The 22743-nt window shown below is 41.5% G+C and overlaps 1 protein-coding gene across 4 annotated transcripts in view; it reads right to left on the reverse strand.

Moving 5' to 3' along the window:
* Window positions 1–22743, reverse strand: part of VPS13B (vacuolar protein sorting 13 homolog B) — a 1297298-nt gene that overhangs the window by 270571 nt on the left and 1003984 nt on the right. For all 4 annotated transcript variants that reach the window (XM_073550458.1, XM_073550457.1, XM_073550459.1 and 1 more), the window contains exon 36: window positions 10132–10515. In XM_073550458.1, the coding sequence (XP_073406559.1) occupies window positions 10132–10515 (384 nt within the window). The remainder of the gene's footprint in view (window positions 1–10131; window positions 10516–22743) is intronic.

The following is a 22743-nucleotide window of genomic DNA, read 5'->3' on the forward strand; positions in this document are numbered from 1 at the left end:
GCAAAAAGCAGCCGACAGCACAACGGAGGATTGGATGCCGGTTCATGGACCCAAATGAACAATAGTCCAAAATAAGGAAGAGGAACAGCATCCGGTCTGGGTGAAAAATTGTATCAAAAATTTATTCTGCCAGTATAAAATACAACGTTTCGGCCATATTGTGGCCTTTTTCAAGTATAACATAACAGTACATCCAATCCTCCGTTGTGCTGTCGGCTGCTTTTTGCTGTTTACTGTTTTGACTCTGGCGGGCTTGCACCGGATTGAATATGGAAACTACTAATCCAGAGGTGGGTGAACTGGATACTGCTATGATTTTTTCATATACAGAGGATGATGCGATAAGAATTTTATCTGGAGCCCGGACAGATATGTCCTTTTTAAATAAACCTACTGCTGATATGCTTAAAAAGAAATATGAAACAGAAAGAAGGAAATGCATATCGTATGAATTGCATGCTACATTATGTGAATATTATAAAGTCCGTAGGATTCCACGTGGTTTAAGACCGCATCTGCGTCCTACATTGCTTGCAGATAATTCACAATTTTGCAGCAGGTTTGAGTCTATTACAAACAAATTTGCATTTGATTTAATGCTTCTGAATGTTGAGTTTCTTCATATAGAGGTGGAGTCTGTGAAGAGAAACTGTCGATTTGGAACAGCAATTAGCAGCTGAATTGACAGCACAGGAGGTGGACTTATTTAAATCCCAGTTGGAGGATAAGTTGATGAAATATCGAGGTGATATAGAAAAAACGAAACGTACGAAATGGTTTCGTGATGCTGATGATTACAGATCTGGTCGTGTTTTTTCATGGCAGATGGGTCAGCACAATACTCCATACTCTAGGAGAGATCGACCTTTGCCAATGCGTAGAAGGAGGAGACCACCAGTTAAGGATCAAAGATTTGGGTTCACTACTGCTGAGTCTGATTCAACGGATGACTCTAATATGGGTGCAGCATCTTCATCTTCTACTTTTTTAGGAAGAGACAAGTTGGACAATATGACAAGAAAAGGAGGACCCGTCGAGGAGGTAGAAAGAATAGGAGAAAGAGGAATGTCACGCAAAGCACCAATGCGAACGAGGAATATGGAGGTGAAAAAGAGAACCTAGCAACACAGAGGGACTTGGTGGTAAATATCTCGTCGTGTGTGTTATCTGAAGTGGACTATGGAGTATTATCTAAGGGACTGTCATTTTGTCCCACAAATTTTCCTGATTGGTTTGAAATCGAGTGTGACTTGTTCTCTTTTTTTAGGAGACTACGACTGGCGTCCTTTTTTTCTGACAAGGAAGAAAAATCATGTATAATTAATGATGATGATAAATCTAGTGGTTTCACGCTCCAGGGTGTTGGACTATATAGTAAGAGTAATTTTCAACCACCTGTTAGGAATAACTTTGTTGAATCATATATTCAGTTGGTTGAAAGAGATATTGCACAATTGAAAGGGGAGTTTCGGGGTCAACATAGGGGGAATCTTACATACTCTGAAAAACAGGTATTGGATAATCTTTCAAAGAACACTGCTATTACGATAAAAGCTGCAGATAAAGGTGGTGCGGTAGTTGTTATGGATACAGACAAATATAAGATGGAGATTCTTGCCCAACTTTCTGATACTGCGGTGTATGTTAAATTGATGAGTGACCCCACCCCTCGCTTTTTGAGCGAATTACGGCTTTTGGTGGATGAGTCCTTGCGTAATGGACTCATTGATCAGAAGCTGTCTGAATATTTGGTAGTGGATGCTCCCCTGACACCAATATTATATACGCTACCGAAAATACATAAGAGTTTGGAGAATCCACCAGGGCGTCCCATAGTGTCTGGGAGGGGGTCACTATGTAATAAGGTTTCGATTTTTCTTGATAAAGTATTGATAAAGTATTGCGACGTTTTGCTACCTCAGCACGGTCTTATATTGTGGACACAAATTCTACAGAAAATCAGTGACGTTAAGGTTACTCCTCACATGATACTTGCATCCTTTGATGTGGTTTCTCTATATACGTCTATTGAGCATGATAGGGGTTTGGAGGCCGTCGATGTGGTGCTGACAGGCTCGGACATGGCATCAGAGTGTGCACAGCTGGTCCTAGCACTGTTAGGTTTCATCCTCAGGAGAAATTATTTTCTCTTTGGGGATCATTATTACCTACAGTTGCGCGGTACCGCCATGGGGTCCAATGTGGCCCCAACTTATGCAAACATCTATATGGCGGTATTCGAGGACCGGTATGTGTACAATTCCACCCACTGGTGCCATGTCCGGGCCTGGTGGCGCTACATCAACGATATTTTTTGTATCTGGGATGGTAGTCTGGAAGATCTTCTTGATTTTCAAAATGAATTGAACAATGTATTCTCTGAGTTGAAGTTTACACTGACCTACTCTTATGATCAGGTCCAATTTTTGGATACGTTGGTTTATAAAAAAGATGAGTTTCTATATACCGATCTTTTTATAAAAGAGACAGATAGGAACAGTCTGTTGGTATTTGATAGTAATCACCCAAGACGGATGGTGGAGTCACTACCATGGAGTCAAATGCTACGTGTACGGAGGATTGTTAAAGAGGATGATAAGTTGGACCTAAGATTGGATCAGATGTGTACAAAATTTATTAATAGGGGTTACCCGATGGATCGAGTTAATTCTTTTAAAGTTAAGGCTCAAAATATATCGGTAGAGGATTCTAACCGTAAGCAAATCAAAGGGCCTAAGAGACGAGTTCCTTTTGTCTCAACATATTGTCCAGTTAGTGGCAGGATTGGAGGTATCTTGAACAAACATTGGAGCCTCTTACAGAAGGGTCTACCCCAGATATCAGAATTTGTGGATAGGCCATTACTTTCATATAGACGTGGACATAATCTTAAAGATAGATTGGTAAGGTCAGATATTGGTTCATCAAAAGTTAACATACAAAGGACAATATGTCCTCCGAAGATGGGCAATTTTCCATGCTTGGGATGTGCCTGTTGTGGTAATATGTTAAAAGGTGACAGTTTCAATCACCCTCGAACTGGAAAAAAGTTTTCTATCAAGGAGAGGTATACGTGTTCGTCAAGTTTTGTGATTTACCTGATTTTGTGCCCATGTGGGCTTATGTATATAGGAGAAACTACTATGGAGATTAGGGCTCGCATTAGTAATCATAAGAGTACGATTAGGACTAAACTAGTGCAGTTGCCGATTCCGAAGCATTTTTTAGAATGCAGACATTCAGTGAATCAGTTACGATTTAGAGTGATAGATGGGGTTCCTGTATTAAGATGTGGGGGTGATAGTGTTAAGATGCTGAAAAAAAAGGAGTTGAGATGGATATCGATTCTTGATACGTTGCAACCAAGGGGTTTGAACTTGGATTACAATTTGCATACTTGTGTCACCTAATCCCTTATCTTGTGCCATTATTCTTTGTTAGGATATATATTTACTTATGTGGCTATTATGGTTTTTTAATTAAATATTTTTTATTTTTTAGTGTCTATAGGTGATACATTTGAAAGAGTGGAGGACACGGGGACTGAACAGTCCTGAAATCATGAAGAGGATGTTGTCCTTTTTGAATTTTGTCGTTGTTTCTTGCCTGCCATTCCCCGTGCCCTCTTTTCTCTTCTTTTCCTTTTTTTCTTTTTTGTAAATATCCCAGTTTTGCTCCTTATATAATATACAACATTTATGAATCTCATGAAGTACGGAATATTATTAAATTTACCATGGATGTGGTTTTTTGATTCTAAATGTCTTTTTTTGGGAGCATCTTTGGTCTATTCGTGTGGACTCAATTTAAATGTGGCTTTACATTTGCTCTTATCTACCAGCGCATGTGCGGGTTTACGGAGGAGTGTTGTATGTGATCGCGCGCTCTGGGCCTCGGCGCGTGCGCGGTCCTCCCCGTTGGGCGGGTCGCGTGGCTGATTCCTCACATAGCACTGCGCATGCGCGGTGTTCGGTGATGGAGTCTTCACGTGACCGGGCCTGGGCGGGGATGGGCGGCGTGCTCGCTGTGGCCTTGTAGCGCGCATCATCAGGCTGCGCTCCTGATGTGACCTGGCTCTAGCTGATGCTGTCATATGGGGAGAGGGAACTCTGCCGATATAGGGATTTGTGAGTCCACACAGGATTGGTCCATTGGGGTTGGCGCCACTATTATGTGACTAGCGATTGGCGGTTCATATATGGATATGTATTACTGCAAGGGATTGGTGTGTTATTTCTATGGATACCTTTGATGCATTACGACCATTGGTGGGCTGATTTGGGGATTGATGTTTATATATGAGATGTTTTTGTAATATCTTTAATATGATTATGATTATCATTGTTAATGATTGGATAAGCTGTGTTATTGAATATACATGTAACTGATGGATGTATTTATATGTATTTTATATATAGATTCTTTGTGATGGGTGTTACCTAGATGGTGATTGGCTGTGCCACACTATAAAAGGCCACCATATGTACTGTTATGTTATACTTGAAAAAGGCCACAATATGGCCGAAACGTTGTATTTTATACTAGCAGAATAAATATTTGATACAATTTTTCACCCAGACCGGATGCTGTTCCTCTTCCTTATTTAGTACCACCAGAGCGGCATCTAAGTCATCTAATTTATCTACTGCCGCTCGTCTTTGCACTGATGGGGGGCAACGTCCAGAAACAATGTTTGGTGACTCTAAATTGGCGGATATGAGCTAATGTGCCTACTTCTTTTTCCCATGGATCATTGCCTGTAAATGAATCCAAAGACTCACTGGATCTCTTCAATGAGTCCTAGTAGACCACATAATAGAGTACATCAGGGTGGAGATAAGTCCTTTTGGTTAGAAAGACACAGTTGGGGTAAGTAGAGATAAATAAGTGACTTAAGTAATTTGGAATGCAGTAAGATTATTAAAACAGAACTGTCTGAGTACATATGCTAACTTAGAGTGGTGAAAATATGTATTTGTTATATTGCCGATTTTGAAAATTTCCCCACTTATAAATAATGGAGAGGTCTGTAATGTTTTTCGTTGGTACGTTGCACCTGTGACAGCCAAACAAAAGCCAGAAAATCACATTGCATGATTTTTACATAATTTGAATGTAGCTGCATGAAATAAGTATTTGATAGAAAAAAAGAACTTAAAATTCGGTACAGAAACTTTATTTGCAATTACAGGGGTCAGACGTTTCCTGCAGTTCTTGACCAGTTTTGCACACACTGCCGCAGAGATTTTGGCCCACTCCTCCAGACAGATGTTCTCCAGATCTTTCAGGTTTCGAGGCTGCCACTGGACAACATTGAGTTTCCGCTCCCTTCAAAGATTTTCTATTGGGTTCAGGTGTGGAGACTGACTAGGCCACTCCAGGACCTTTAAATGCCTCTTATGGAGCCAATCCTTAGTAGGGCAACTAAGGCTATGTGTTTCAGGTTATTATGCTAGCCACGACCCATCTTCAATGCGCTTATTGAGGGAAGGAGGTTGTTGGCCAAAACCTCATGATACATGACCCCATCCATTCTCCCTTCAATATGGAGCAGTCGTCCCGTCACCTTTGAAGAAAAGCACCCCCAAAGTATGAGGTTTCCGCCACCATGCTTCACGGTTGGCACAGTGTTCTTGGGGTTGTACTCATCCTTCATATTCCTGCAAAAATAGCGAGTGGAGTTGATACCAAAAAGTTCTATTTTGGTTTCATCTGACCACATGATGTTCTTCCATGCCTCCTCTGGATCATAAAATGGTCACTTAAGAACTTCAAACGGGCCTGGACATGTGCTGGTGTGAGTAGGAGGACCTTGCATGCCCTGCAGGATTTTAATCCATGACAGTGTAGTGTGTTACAAACGGTAATCTTTGAGACTGTGGTCCCAGCTCTCTTCAAGTCATTGACGGGGTCCTCCCATGTACAGTTAGGTCCATATATATTTGGACAGAGACAACATTTTTCTAATTTTGGTTCTAGACATTACCACAATGAATTTTTAACAAAACAATTCAGATGCAGTTGAAGTTCAGACTTTAAGCTTTCATTTGAGGGTATCCACATTAAAATTGGATGAAGGGTTTAGGAGTTTCAGCTCCTTAACATGTGCCACCCTGTTTTTAAAGGGACCAAAAGTAATTGTACAATTGAATCCAAGCCTATTTCATGGACAGGTGTGGGCAATCCCTTCGTTATGTCATTCTCAATTAAGCAGATAAAAGGCCTGGAGTTGATTTGACGTGTGGTGCTTGCATTTGGAAGGTTTTGCTGTGAAGGAAACAGCGGTCAAAGGAGCTCTCCATGCAGGTGAAACAAGCCATCCTTAAGCTGCAAAAACAGAAAAAACCCATCCGAGACATTGCTACAACATTAGGAGTGTCAAAATCCACAGTTTGGTACATCCTGAGAAAGAAAAAAAGCACTGGTGAACTCATCAATGCAAAAAGACCTGGGCGCCCACGGAAGACAACAGTGGTGGATGATCGCAGAATAAGCTCCATGGTGAAGAAAAACCCCTTCACAACAGCCAGCCAAGTGAACAACACTCTCTAGGAGGTAGGCGCATCAATATCCAAATCTACCATAAAGAGAAGACTGCGTGAAAGTAAATACAGAGGGTTCACTGCACGGTGCAAGCCACTCATAAGGCCTGTTTCACACTTCCGTTTTTGTGTCCGCCAAACGGATCCGTTTCCGTTTTTTTGACGGAAACTGATGCAAACGGATCCGTTTTTAAAAAAACGGATCCGTTTTTTTGACGGATCCGCGGTAACCACTAATGGAAGTCTATGGGACAAAAAAACGGATCCTGCAAAAAAATGGCGGATCCGTTTTTTTACGGAAACCAACGGATTTTGACGGATTTGAAAAAACGGAAGTGTGAAACAGGCCTAAGCATCAAGAATCAAAAGGCTAGACTGGACTTTGCTAAAAAAAAATCTAAAAAAGCCAGCACAGTTCTGGAAGAACATTCTTTGGACAGATGAAACCAAGATCAACCTCTACCAGAATGATGGAAAGAGAAAAGTATGGCGACGGTGTGGTACAGGTCATGATCCAAAGCATACCACATCATCTGTAAAACACAGCGGAGGCAGTGTGATGGCTTGGGCAAGCATGGCTGCCAGTGGCACTGGGTCACTAGTGTTTATTGATGATGTGACACAGGACAGAAGCAGCCGAATGAATTCTGAGGTATTCAGAGCCATACTGTGTGCTCAGATCCAGCCAAATGCAGCCAAACTGATTGGTCGTCGTTTCATACTACCGATGGACAATGACCCAAAACATAAAGCCAAAGCAACCCAGGAGTTTATTAAAGCAAAGAAGTGGAATATTCTTAAATGGCCAGGTCAGTCACCTGATCTCATCCCAATTGAGCATGCATTTCACTTGTTAAAGACTAAACTTCACACAGAAAGGCCCACAAACAAGCAGCAACTGAAAACCACCGCAGTGAAGGCCTGGCAGAGCATCAAAAAGGAGGAAACACAGCGTCTGGTGATGTCCATGAGTTCAAGACTTCAGGGAGTCATTGCCAACAAAGGGTTTTCAACCAAGCACGAGAAATGAACATTTTATTTACAATTATTTAATCTGTCCAATTACTTTTGGTCCCTTTAAAAACAGGGTGGCACATGTTAAGGAGCTGAAACTCCTAAACCCTTCATCCAATTTTAATGTGGATACCCTCAAATGAAAGCTGAAAGTCTGAACTTCAACTGCATCTGAATTGTTTTGTTTAAAATTCATTGTGGTAATGTCTAGAACCAAAATTAGAAAAATGTTGTCTCTGGCTGGTTTCACACTTGCGTTTTTTGCGCTGTTTTTCCCCCCATACTTTAACATGGGTGCGCATACACATGCGTTTGTACGCGTTTGTATGCGCATGCGTTTTTTTTGTAGTGTGCGCTCGGGTGCACAAAATGCATCCTGTTGCATTTTTTGTGCGTCCGGCTTGCCTGAAAAAAACGCATGCGCACGCAATGCGGTTTTTTTTACAGCAAAACACCCATTATAGTCTTTTTTTAAAAAAAAAACGCACCAAAACCCGCAAAAAACGCACACAAACGCATAATGCGTTTTTTTCATGCGTTTGTGTGCGCAAAAAACGCGCAGCAAAAAAACGCAAGTGTGAAAGTAGCCTCTGTCCAAATATATATGGACCTAACTGTAGATCTGGGCTAATTCCTGACCTTTATCAGAATCTACCTTACCCCATGAGGCAAGATCTTGCATAGAGCCCCAGACCGAGGAAGATTGACAGTCGTCTTCCATTTTCTAATAATTGTACCAACAGTTGTTGACTTCTCACCAAGCAGCTTACCTATTGTCCAGTAGTCAGTAAAATGCAAGTTAATGAATTTAAAACTCATACAATTTGATTTTGTTTTTTTTTATGTTTAGATTCTCTCTCTCACAGGTAAAGTGTACCTACGATAAAAATTACAGACCTCTCCATTCTTTGTAGGTTGGAAAACTTGCAAAATAGCCAGTGTATCAAATACTTATTTTCTCTACTGTATATAGCGCCATCATATTCTGCAGCGCCTTACAGACATTATCGGCACTGTCCCCATTGGGGCTCACAATCCAAATTCCTATCATATACGGGAGGTAACAGGAGAACCCGGAGGAAACCCACACGAACATGGGGAGAACATACAAACTCATTGTAGATGATGTCCTTGGTGAAAATAGAAGCAAAGACACCAGCGCTGCAAAACAACAGTGCTAATCACTGAGCCACTGTGCTTCCCAGTATTGCACAGATATAGTCTAATATTACTCGTGCTTGTACATGTTTCTGGCTTAGGCCGCTTTCACATTTGCGTTAAAGGCCGCAGCGTCGACCTGCACACGGCCGCCGCTAAGCCCCGCCCCCTGCCGCGCCTCCACCGGTAGTTCCGTCTCCGGGCACATGACGCTGCATGCGTCCCCTATCTTTATCACTGAGGATGAAGGCCGTGCGCAGTATGCGTTTTGGCGGCGCCTGCATCCTTTTGACGGTGCGCCGACCAGCGCCAAACGTAACCTGTTGCAATTTGGTTGCGCTTGGCGCACCGTCAAAAGGACGCAGGCGCCGCCAAAACGCATACTGCGCACGGCCTGCGTCCTCAGTGATAAAGATAGGGGACACATGACGCATGCAGCGTCATGCGCCCGGAGCGGAGCTACCGGTGGAGGTGCGGAAGGGGGCGGGGCTTAGCAGCGGCCATGCGCAGGCTGACGATGCGGCCTTTAACGCAAATGTGAAACCGGCCTTACTGGCCATCATCATGAAAGATATGAAACCCATGGCTCTATGGGTTGATACAGATCTAACAAAGATTACCTTGACTTAGATAAAGAACTGTGATATCCAGGCACAAAAGTGGAATTCAACTCCGAACTAGACACCAGTCTGTGGCTTCAGCAATGTTATCTTACATCATACAACCTTTTGTGACAAGTTATCAAGATGGCGCGTTGTAAGTCACAATAATTTTGTCACAATTATACGTCTAATTCCTAAATTGGGGTCCAAGATTGAGCAGAGCCATGCTCACTGGGAAATGTATTATTCAACATGCCATGGAGACTTTTTAAGTACTGGCAACGGTTGCCTCAAAATGGAAAAATTGTCCAGTTTAAATGTGTTTTACACTGATTACAAAGCATTTTTTGGTACGTCTAGTTTAAATGGTTGACATTTTTTTTCTTGCATGTATTTTTTTTTTTTTTTTAGCTAAAAATCATTTTTGTAATTAGGTCTCATTAACAATGTTGCACCGCTTGCCTTTTATAACTTCTGTTTTATACTATTGCTGGCTGCAGAATGAGTTACATGAGAACAGGTCAGTGAGCTCGTTCTGAAATGCCAATGGGAGAGTTGCTAACTCTTATGCTTTTTTTTTGTTTTTTTGTTCTTAGCTCCCCTCAGTTTATTTAATATCATAGACCGTATAAAAATTAAGTGCACAAAAAATTAAAGAGCCTGCAAAAGTTTTATTGAAACCAAATTACAAAAATTATTTTTAGCCCAAAATACATGCATTTAAATAAAAAAATAAATATATTTGTCCCGAAAGGTGAACAACCCCTTTAACGACTAATGTCAGACATGAGTGCTGCAGTACATAAAACAAATACCTTTGTTTCCTGCTTGAATACTAAGACACCCCCGAAGATCAGACAAGTATGTAATAATGTAGGGCGTTTTTGGATGGGGCACAGTCTCCAATGATAGAAACACCTGAGCAGTTTGGAATGTAATCCTGTGGAAAAAAGACATTGACCTCCATGTTCCTTCTTGGGGCACAAGGGGCTTTGAAGCATCGTTGGCCACAGTACAAGGATCCTTCCTATGGCTGAATGTAGGTTTCATAGATTCACACATCTGCGGCATTTCTTCTTTTGTGGATGGAGTTTCACGTCCACTTTTCATGATCTTTTCTAAGAAAACATTTAGTTGATCCAACTTGACAAAGCTGAAGTTGATTTTTAATGGCCGTGATATGTCAACGCTGATGTCAACTGTTGAGAGAAGAAAAAAGTGAGAAAATGAAATATTTGATTGTATTTTACCAGAATTAGAATTCATATAGTAGCTCCACCTAACTGCATCATTCTGTCAACCACAGGCTAATAAAAAACATACCATAACTGTGATTATTACACTGATTTCTATGCAAAAAAAAAAAAAAATTATCCAGGGTCAGATCAAGATTCATAAAGGTCTTTGGGCAAAATATGGAGGTTTGATCATCTCTAAATTATGGTGTTCCTTCACAATCAGTAGGGGACTGACCAATCCTGGGATAAATGGGATGCAGTGCCGTTACAATCTTTTTTTTTCTAGCGCACAACGTTCCTGGCCACAAATTGGTGAAAGAAAGTGAGGGTGATGGTGGGGAGTTTTCAGCAGAGTAGGACGGCCAGGAACATAGCTGCGCAGAGACAACCGGAGAATAAGTACTGCATCCTATTCATTCTGAGGAATCATGGGGCTCCAAGGTGTCAGACCCCCAACGTTTATGAACATGCCGCAACCTAACAACATGCCAACACTAAAAAAGTTAAAACCTGTTTAAATTGGACATAAACAGTGGATAATTGCTAGAAGACCCCCATTCTGTGATATTTGATCATTTTATATGTATGGGATCAACCATAATTTTTCTTTGAGTTCCACAAGGTGCTAGTCGAACCATTTCCAATAGCAATAAAGAGCAAGCTTGCCGAACAGACAGGCGTTTTCCAGTAAGCAGAGCTGGGAGATGGAGCATCTTAGCACCTTGCAATGAGAACAAAGCTCCAAACAATAGTAATTTTTATTAGTAAAATTGTTTTTTTGTCACCAGTTGAAAAAAGCTGTAGGAAAATAGAAAGTGGAGATCCTTGAACAAATATCCCCTTGACTTTGGTCATTACCTGGCTCTGCTGGTTACTTATATTTCAAACCATTTGTGTACAGATTAATGTGCCTAAAAGCTTCTGAGATATCAATAGTACAGATTGTTAGGGGCCTGAATGCCGAGAACCCTACCAATGGCTAAAACGTAAGAGCAGAAGCACTTAGCCAAGCGCTGCTTTCCTTCTAGAATGAAGTCCCAATAGAAAGTATGTAATGTGTCCAAAAAAAGATTCACATAATGCGCACCACCAAAAAAGTTCACTTTTCAAAATGTCCTAACACTGTAATGTTTGTAGGCCAGCACCATGTAAGATATTAAAAACTAAGAGAAGGAAAGCAGATGGATTCGGAGAAAGACATATGAAATGAATGTTAATAAAAAATGTTCCCTGGAGTAGTAGTCACAATTACAGAACTTACTTTTCCTTTTACACTTGTATAGACCCATCAATCAGAACATGGCATACATACCAGACAGGATTAAAAATAAATATTGGATGGGCTGGGGAGAAGATGATAAAAGTACTATAAAACAGATAAAAATTAATGTAGAAAATAGATGCGTTTGCTTTGCTAAATAAATATGGATATGAAAAATATTGAACTATTAATAGTAATTCAGCACAAGACAAACCTCAGAAATTAGTGTGGAATTATTAAGGTTGGGTATTTTTTGATATTTCAACTCTACAATCTAGAGCAATCCCATAAGCGGTTTTGGGGTTGCTGTAAGGTTCACAGGGTTTTAGCAGGTCCAGCAGCACTAATGATGTTTAATGGTCGTGGAGACTCCAGACTAAATGTAGAACCTTAATATTTAATGGATTGGACGGAACAGACTGATTATAAATTCTCTTTCACACATCAGTGTTTATGGTACGTGTCATGACAGTTTTCACTTGTACTGGAGACACTTGCATATGTAGACCCATTCAAGTGAATGGGTCTGTGCACATCAGTGTGTTTCCACGGCCCATGTCCCTTTATTTATTAGCAGCATGGGCCGCAATATGTCGAGCACACATATGACACACGGAAGAAATCCGTCTGTCATCAGTGTGACACGTACAACTGCCTGTGAACCAGCGTCAATGGTCGCGCTGTTTCCCGGCGCCGAGTGCTTAAGACAGCTCACATCATTGTCCCCTACTCTCGCTGCGATCAGCGCTCGCAGGGTAAAATGTTGAGAGTTGTATTCAACTGATAACTGCGAGAACGAAAATATCTCATCAGCCACCTGCGCTATAAATAAATGATAAAAAAAAATGATATGGGGTTCACCTGTATATTTGATAACCAGCCAGGCAAAACTGACAGCTGTAGGCTACAACCCTCTGTTGTCAGCTTTAGCAAGGTTGGTTATCAAGAACAGAGGGGTCCATACAGCATATTTTTTAATTATTTAAATAATTTTAAAAAACGGAGTGGGATCCCCCATTTTTGACTCCCAGACAAGCTAAAGCAGACAGATGGGGGTTGGTATTCTCAGGCTGGTAAGGAACCATGGATATTGCCACTCCAAGACTAAAAATAGCAGCCGTGCTAGAAAAGGCACATTTATTAGATGTGTTAATTCTGGAGCTTTACCTGACTTTTACCACTTGTTCTGTGACGGTGGCAAGTGGGGTTCATATTTGTGGGGTTGATGTCACCTTTATATTGTCTGGTGACAACAAGCCCATGGCTTAGTAACGGAGAGGTGTCTATAAGATGCCTATTATTAATCCTATAGTTGTATTGTAAATAAACACACATCCAAAATAAAGTCCTTTATTTGAAATGAAAGCAAAACACACTTTTCCTTTTTTACGTTAAAATTAATCACAGTTATTCTCAAGAAATGCCCATTCCACTGAAGTCGTCTCCTGTAATAAAACAAAAAACAAACAATATCTCTCACCTATCCGTCATTCAGTCCCACACCGTAATCTATGTCTGAGGATAACAAGTATTCAACCTGGATGGTCCCAAGATCCGACCATCGTCCAGGCTGAGAACCACTGATGAATGAGCTGCTGTGAGCACAGCATCATTGAGCTGCGGTGACCTCAAAATTACCACGAGCCAATGATGATGTGTTCCCAGCTGGGCTGAACTGCAGTAACCTCAGCAGCAAAATGAGAAAAAGTCAGTGAGTTCACCGCAGATCACCGCGAAATTATCAGCTGAATACAATTCTCAACATTGTCCCCTGCTAGCGTTGATAGCAGTGCCAGTAAGGGGGAATGACGAAAGCTGTGTTCATAGGGAACAGTAAAGCTGATTCCCTGGTGCCGAGACATGTGATACTGATGCGGCATACAGTTGTCACATGTATGCCACTATTATTACACACGGAAACTGATATCTTCGGTATTGTTTTTTTGCAGTATAAGAAATATCAAGACGTGTGAAAGAGCTCTAATACAGAGTGCAATTATAGGACACAATGGGCGGTGGCCCACCAGAGGATTCTTCTACATGAGATATTAAAAAAAAAAACTGCAGAGGTATAAAAATCATTTTTGATACTTCTACAAAGATAAACTATCGTTTTGCCCAGAATTTTATGCATTTTGATAGAGTTGCTTTATCACAGCTTGGGCGATCTGTCAGCTCTCTTGACATGATTTTTTTATAATATGTACTAAAACAAAGACAAATCTAGAGCATTTGTTCTTAGAACTTTGTATGGTGTCTTTCCTCTATTACTTCGCCTGGAAATGCATGAAGAAACTGCCAATTGAGCATTATAATTACACTTATTCATGGGTTGTGCAGACCTGTAGAGTCCCCTACTTAGAATTACCCTGGTCAATAAGGAGTGTAGACCAAGAGTCATTGTTTTACTCTATCTAGATTTTGAAATTTGGCCTTAAATGGGTTAACTTTTCCTACTTTACGCATTGACTTCCGCTAGGCCAGTGATTGGCTGCAGTGTGTCACGCCGCGCTCACCTGGGGGTGGGACCTCGGTCCTGACGTCATCTCTTCCGGAGCTGCTGCCGCTCCGGGGGTCCCGCCGGGTGCGCACGGCGCACCTCTCGTACTTAGGTTCATGCTTTCTCCATGTTCTGTGTGCGCACGCGCGCTCTTCTCAGCTCTGTCTCCAGGTCCGTCCTCTCTATGGTATTGGAGGACTTGACCTGGAAGCACTAATGATCATGTGCTATATCAGGCTACCTCTTCATATGGGAGGTGCCTGATTATTGTTGTACTTCCTGGCTTGGTCTGCCGTGTCCCTGCCTGGCTGTGCACTGTATTCGGGTCCTCTGCCTTGTACTCTATTGTGCCTCTTGGCACACGCTCTGAACCTGTACTCTGCCTTGTACTCTGCTGTGCCTCTTGGCACACGCTCTGAACCTGCACTCTGCTTTGTGCTCAGTTGTGCCTCCTGGCACACACTCTATTCCTGTGCTCGGTCTTACTCAGTTGTGCCTCCTGGCACACGCTCTGATCCGGTACTCTGTCTTATGCTCAGTTGTGCCTCCTGGCACACACTCTGTTCCTGTACTCTGTTACACCTCCTGGCACACCTGCTGCCCAACCCAGTACTCTGACGTGCTCCTTTGCACGCGTCCTGCTTTGCTCACACCCAGACGTACTAGTCGCTGCATGCCATACGTGCTCCCGTGTACCTATCTTGCACTATCCTGTATCTAGAACACTCCCGTGTACACGCCTTGTATTCCCGAGTACACCCTGTACACCACGTGTCCCTGTGTCCACGCTTTACACGTTCCTGCAGACACACTCTTTTGTGTCTCCTGTGAGCCGGTCACCTCATGCCAGCAGACGTGGTACCTTACCCCCTTGGGCTTGCCCCTGACACTCCCTGTATAGGGGGTGGTCCTCACTAGGTCAGCTCGCCCTGGGAGGGTTGGTGCCACGACCCAGAGGGTCCAGTCCAGGAGTCGTCACACAGTGATCACAAGCTGTAGTCACCGCTTCATCCTGTTAATTAAAGACTAAGTCAGCAAGTGAAATACAGCGATGGACCTGAGAAAGGCGAGTTACACGTGACTTTTTATTTTAAATTGGTCAAAGCCAAAGGGGAGAGAAAAGCAAAAATGAAAAATCCGCTTAAAATTTATCAGCTGGTAGAACCATGTCCATCACAGCCTCACTGATGACATACTGAAGGTGTAAGATTGTCCATGGGTGCCCTGCACTAACTTATTTCCAGTGTAGCAAAACAGAATTTTTTCATTGCAAGTATTGTATATTGCGTAGTGTGTGAGTGTTAAAATACTCACCTACCACTTCTCTCACCAGTATCCAGCGCCATTCCCTTCCTACGCTGCAGACTGTCTGGGTCATGCTTTCTATGGAGCGTTAGGCTGAGGCAACATAGGCTTACATTGTAGAAGAGACTTCCATCTCACGCAGAGAGCGCAGGACGACCTGGAGAGTCTGAAGAGCGGTGACATCACTGAGAAGAGGAGCAGAACGTCCACGGATACTGGAGAAGGCGGCGGTAAGCGAGTATATTAATACACACACACACGACACAATATACACAGATTTAGTTAAAAAAAATCTTAATGGGAGAGCTTCTTTAAAGGGGATGTTCAAGATTAGAAAAATGTGACTACTTTCTTTCAGAAACAGCACCACACTTGACTATGGGTTTTTCTGGTTTTGCAACTCAGTCACATTGAAGTAAATAGAGCTGATATGTGATGTAACTCACAATACATGGTCAAGGCAGGTGCTGGTTCTATTTCTGAAAGAAAACCAACGTGGTTTTGTATTACTGATTAACCTTTAATTTACTCTTTAGAGAGCCTTCATTCTCAGAGTGTCTTGGCTACTTCAGGAGCCAGAATTGTTAAAGGGGGTATTCTCAAGTTCTGAAGCTATCCCCTATCCATAGAATAAGGCATAACTTTCTGACTGCTGGGACCTTACTAAGCCTGAGAAACAAGGCGTGAGAATGGAGCAGTGGTCAATCACTCTTATAGAAGTGCTGAAGACAAGCCGAGCACTGCATTCGGTTATCTCCGGCGATTCTATTAAAAGGAACCTGTCACCAGGTTTTTGCAACCTCATGTGAGAGTAGCACAATGTAGTGAAAGAGACCCTGATTCCAATGATGTATCACTCAGATTACTAAGTGGAGAAGTTGTGATACACTCGTAGTTTTTTCCTCTACAGAGGTAGCAAAGCTTAGAAAGCTGACCTTGTTCACACCACAGCTTTCAATAAACATTGTATAGTGACAGTAAGCTGCTAATCAGTGTTGGGGGTGTGGTCGGACTAGGAGGCATGTAGGCAGCTAGTCTGGCAGTAATAATCTCCTGCTGATAAAACATTTATTGCATTGAAACAACAGTATATAGCCTAATAAGTGATTCATGGCTGAAATCAGTGTCTCAGTCCTATCTCTTGCTGCCCTCAGATTAAAAAGCAAAAACCTTCTGACAAATTTCCTTTAAGACTGAATGGAGTGGCAGTGCGCACGATTGACAACTACTCCATCCACACAAAGCTCTTCAGAGCCCCAGACCTTGGGATTGTTGAGGGTTCCAGTAGTCGGACCCTCAGCGATTAGAATAACTTTCAAATTCGAGAAAACCACTTTAAAAAAATGTATCCCATGAAAATCACTCCTGGAGTACAATACTATGTACATAGCTGACTTCAATGTTGTGATTCTTATGTCTCATGTCTTTCACTCCCCCATAGTAATGCCGCAAACAGGTAATGCTAATGAGGGATCTATAAGTCTAGCGGTACTATATCCGAGCTGGAGTCTGGAGGATGCACTGTGTGCCGCTTACTGCAGGCAGTGGAAGTGAGCTCAGATTTAGGGTATGTCCACAAAAACCTGAATCCCTTCCCAGAAACCGCACCTATTTTTCTGCGGCGGTTTTTGCGCGGTTTTGATGCGTTTTTTACCGCAGCGGTTTCTAAAAGCATGGGAGAAGCCTAAACCGCGGAAAAAACCTCAAAATTAATGTGCATGCTGCGATTTTTACCGCGATGCGGTTTTTTCGTGGTAAAAAACGCATCAATGTGCACAGAAAGTGCAAAATGCATAGAAATGAATAGGAAGCTTATTTTTAGTGGTTTTATAGTGAAAACCGCGGTAAAAACCGCTAAAAAAACGCTGTGTGTGAACATAGCCTCATACCATTAGATTCTGTGTCTCTACAGCTATCCATATATAATAGCACTTCAGGGGATATTTTCATGGTGAAAGGTTCTCTTTAAAAATAGTAAAAGATTTTTGGACAACTTGAAGACGTATTTATCCAGATAGAATTTAGAGTTGTTTTTTTTTTAGAAGTTCACTCAGATGGCCACATGTCCTCATAGGGGTAGAGTAGTGTCCAGAGGACAATGAGATGAATCGCAGATCTTATGTCATATGAAGGGCTTACACCCAGACATTGGACAGTTATTTGGACAGCTTATGCCACAATAACGTCCACTTATCAATCTTGTCTTTCTTTCCAAAGCTTTCTGGAAATTGCAGCACATTTTTAGTGAGTTGTGTATTAAGATCCGCTGATGTGACTATGTGAATAAGAACATGAGGAATAAAAACAGCATTAACTTTTATGAAAATAAGTATGTATCCTGATGATCCACTAAATCCGCACTACTATCAAAAACTAGACCGTGCCATAAATTAGCATTTTTATTTCTAGAGCGAATATTAATGCCGCGATTCTCCTGAATCTGGAGTGGTTCATCTTTTGTTATTGCACCTCTCTGATCCCGAGATATGGCTCCCTCTTATCTGTTTGTAAATCTACTCTTCTTAGCCAAGTGGGCGTGATCCTTTCTGCCTGTGTCTTCATAAAGACAATGTCCACTTGACTAACAAGACTACATTTATATAAACCGAAGATAAAGCCATATCTCAAAAATGGAGACGTCATGTCAGCTCAACACCACTGCAGCCAATTACTGAATCCATTCAATGAAGATGGCACAAGTCATGGACCGGGGGAGGGTAAGTAAGGCGCAATTTCTTTTATATATAACTGAATCAGAGTTATAAAATAGGTGAAAGGGGAACAGTCAGTCCTTCATAATTTAGAGAATTGTTTTATTTGTAGGAAATTTTACAATTTCAGAGCAATTTATGGCAGCATAGCTGCTATAGAACTACAAGTCTCAGCATATCAACCGTATAACTGTGTATTGCTGCTATATTTCTATCGCACTTCGATGCCCCTCAGACTATGCCACAAAAATATATTTGTAATACATTAATGAAAGACACTGTAATGTTTTTTAGCAAATGACCCTCTGTTAATTAGAAAAGTCTGCACTCCAGCCAGCTCCACTTCTCACGTGTCAAGACTCATTAAATCATAAGGAAAAAAAATTCTTATTTCAAAGTTAACAAATGCCATGCTTAACATAACAGCTAAACTGGAATGAAGTGGGCACATTCTTGGGTTTCCACATGAAGTCATGCTTAGAAGCCTACAGCTTAACTTGTAAGGACGACAAATTACTGTTCATGGAGTGAACCTGACCTAACATTCAGTAGACTTTGTAGGAAATAAGAAAAAATGCTCACTTGCTACAGATACATAACAAAGTGTGTACATAATATATATACATATATACATATATATATATATATATATATATATACACATACACACATATATATATATATACACACACACATATATATATATATATACACATACACACATATATATATATATATATATATATATATATATATACACACACATACACAGCTCTGGCAAAAATTAAGAGAGCACCTTCAAATGTTCAGTTTGTCTGATTTTTCTCTTTATAGGTATATTTTAAAAATAAAATGTAAATTGCTCTTTTATTCTATAAACTTCTGACGACATGTCTCCGAATTTCCAAGCAATAATTTTTTTTTTCTGACGAAGAAAAATGGTCAAAATTGAAAAAAAACAAAGCCAGTGCTTTCAGACCTCAAATAATGCAAAGAAAACAAGTTCATAATCATCTAACAACAATACTAATGTTTCAACTCGGGAAGAGTTCTGAAATCAATATTTTGTGGAATAACCATGATTTTTAATCACAGCTTTCATGCGTCTTGGCTGCTTTCCTCCAGTCTTTCACACTGCTTCTGGCGCAAAAATGTAAGCAGTTCTTCTTTGTGTGATGGCTTGTGACTATCCATCTTTCTCTTGATTACATTCCAGAGGTTTTCAATGGGGTTCAGGTCTGGAGAATGGGTTGCCCATGATATTGGTGTGGTGGTCTCTTAATTTTTGACTGAGCCGTATATGTATGTATGTACAGATATATATCTCCACACACACATTTGCGTGCATATACAGCCATGGCAAAAAGTGATGGCACCCTTTAAATTCTTCTATAATATGGAGTATTTCTCCCAGAAAATTATTGAAATGACACGTTTTTATACACACTTATTTCCTTTGTGTGTATTGGAACACAAAAGAAAAAAAGGAAAATTGGACATCATTTCACGCAAAACCAAAAAATTTGGCCAGACTAAACTGTTAGCACCTTTACAAAACTGTGGGTAAACAACTTTGCTTCAAGCATGTGATGCTCGTTCAAACTCATCTGTGGCAAGTAAAAGGTGTGGGCAATATGAAAATCACATATGAAACCAGATAAAAAGGGAAGAAATTTATTCAATCTTTGTATTGTGTGTGTGTGTGTGTATGAGCCACATTAATCATGGAGTACAACAAAAGAAGAACTGTCTGAGGACTCGAGAATCAAAATTGTTGAAAGATATCAACAATCACAAGGTTACAAGCTGTAACGATCTGGGTAGTGGAACCACTGTACAGTGGCCCAAGGAAAGCCTGGAAAAGCGTAAATTAGGTGCCTCATCAAGTCCGACATCGGACGCATGGCGGCTGACTATACCATGATCCAAGGAGAAATGAAGGAGGTGGGATCTGATGCTACACCAGGACTGATCTTAGGAGGGTGGCAGCTGACCCCCAAGAAACTGGAGGAAGGGATAGCGAACAAGGTAAGTATTGACTGGCATGACAGACACATGGGCTGGTACTGGCAGACACAACAGATATCATGGTAGGCAAGTGCAGGTGGGCATGGCTGACGGACAGGCAGGTGGAGTTAGCTTATAGACAGAGACGGGCATGGCTGTAGTACAGGACTAATATACTGGATATGAGTACTGGGACTTCAGAACTAGCAAGTGTGTTAGAACATACAAACAATGCTGCTCAGGCACCTCCATGCAGAGGAGGTGCCTTAAATAGTAAGTTATCTGCAACTGTATGGCTGGGAACACTTTAGAAGGGCGTCCCTTTAAGCGTGCGCATGCCTTAAGCTAAGTACATTGCCCGGGGATATGCGCACATTGCATGTGCCCAGAAGGAGGAGACAGAGCGAGATGGGGCTGTGATGGTGTGTAAGCCGGTATCTCTGACAGAAAAGGGAGGAGGAATGCAGAGATGCCGGCACTACACATCTATTTCCAGAGATCTTGATATTCATTTGTCCATGGTGCGCAACATAATCAAGAAGTTTACAACCCATGACAATGCAGCCAGTCTTCCTGGACGTGGATGGCAGAGAAAAATTTATGAAAGGTTGTAATGCAGGATAGTCTGAATGGTGGATAAGTGGATAATCAAGTTACAAATAAATTCAGCTGTCCTGCAGGCTCAGGATGCATCAGTGTAACCGCAAACTATCCGTCGATATTTGAATGAAATGCTATGACAGGAGATCTAGGAGGACCCCCATTGCTGACACAGAGACATAAAAAACCTACAGCAGTTTGCCAAAGTTAATGTGAATAAATAAGCCAAAATCATTGTGGGAAAGCATCTTGTAGACAGATAAGACCAAGATAGAGGTTTCTGGTAAAACACATCATTCTACTGTTCAGCGAAAAAAGAATGAGGCCTGCCAAAAAAATAACAGTACCCACAGTCAAATATGGTTGAGGGTCAAAGATGTTTTGGGGTTGTTTTGTTGCCTCTCGATTTGGGTGCCTTAACTGTGTGCAAGACATCATGAAATCTGAGGATTACCAAAGGGATTTTGGCCTACTGCTCCATACAGGTCTTCTCCAGATCTTTCAGGTTTCGGGGCTGTCGCTCGGCAACACCGAGTTTCAGCTCTCTCTCTAAAGATTTTCAACAACTGGGTTCAGGTCTGGAGACTGGCTAGGCCACTCCAGGACTTTTAAATGCTTCTTATGGAGCCACTCCTTAGTTGCCGTGTGTTTTTTGTGTCATTGTCATGTTGGAAGACCCAGCCATAACCCATCTTCAATGCTCTTAATGAGGGAAGGAGGTTGTTGGCCAAAATCTTGCGATACATTACCCCATCTATTCTCCCTTCATTATGGTGCAGTCATCCTGTCCCTTCTGCAGAAAAGCAGCCCCAAAGTATGTGGTTTTCCCTACCATGCTTCATGGTTTGGACGGTGTTCTTCGGGTTGTACTCATGCTTCTTTCTTCAAACACAGTGAATGGAGTTGTTACCAAAAAAATCTATTTTCATCTCATCTGACCACATGACATTCTCCAATGCCTCCTCTGGATCATTCAGATGGTCACTGGTGAATTTCAAACGAGCATGGACATTTGCTGGCGTGAACAGTGGGAACTTCCGAGCCCTACAGGATTTTAATCCATGACGGCGTAGTGTGTTACTAAAGGTAATGCTTTCTCACCAAGCTGTCTATTGTCTTGTAGTCCATCGCAGTCTTGTGCAGTTCTACAATTTTGTCCCCGATGTCCTTACACAGCTCTTTGATCTTGGCCATAGTGGAGAGGTTGGAGTGTGATTGATTGAGTGTGTGGACAGGAGCCTTTTATACAGGTAATGAGTTCAAACAAGTGCAATTAATACAGGTAATGAGTGCAGAGCAGGAGGGCTTCTTACAGAAAAACTAACAGGTCTGTGAGGACCAGAATTCTTGCTGGCTGGTAGGTGATCAAATACTTATTTCATACAATAAAATGCAATTTAATTATGTAACAAAGTAATACAATGCGATTTTCTGTATTTTTTTAAGTTAACCCCTTAATCACCCTAGCTAATTTTGACCTTAACGATCAAGCCAAATTTTACAGTTCTGACCAGTGTCAATTTATGTGATACTAACTCTGGAACGCGTCAACGTAACCTACGAATTTTGAGAACGTTTTTTGCGACATATTGTACTTCAGGACAGTGGTAACATTTATTCGAGGTGACGTTGATTTGTGAAAAATTTAATTATATATATATATATTGATCCACTGGCGCTTGGCCCAAGAATATATTATTATTTCTGAGCAGCCTCTTAGTCAGCCGCGCTATCCAGGCTGATAACCCCATAAGATCATTACCTCCTGAAACATCTTTTCCCGGAGCTGCATTAACTCAACGTTT

Source organism: Dendrobates tinctorius, unplaced genomic scaffold (genome assembly GCF_039654945.1).
Source record: "Dendrobates tinctorius isolate UK_male_01 unplaced genomic scaffold, ASM3965494v1 ptg000165l, whole genome shotgun sequence".
Lineage (NCBI taxonomy): Eukaryota > Metazoa > Chordata > Amphibia > Anura > Dendrobatidae > Dendrobates > Dendrobates tinctorius.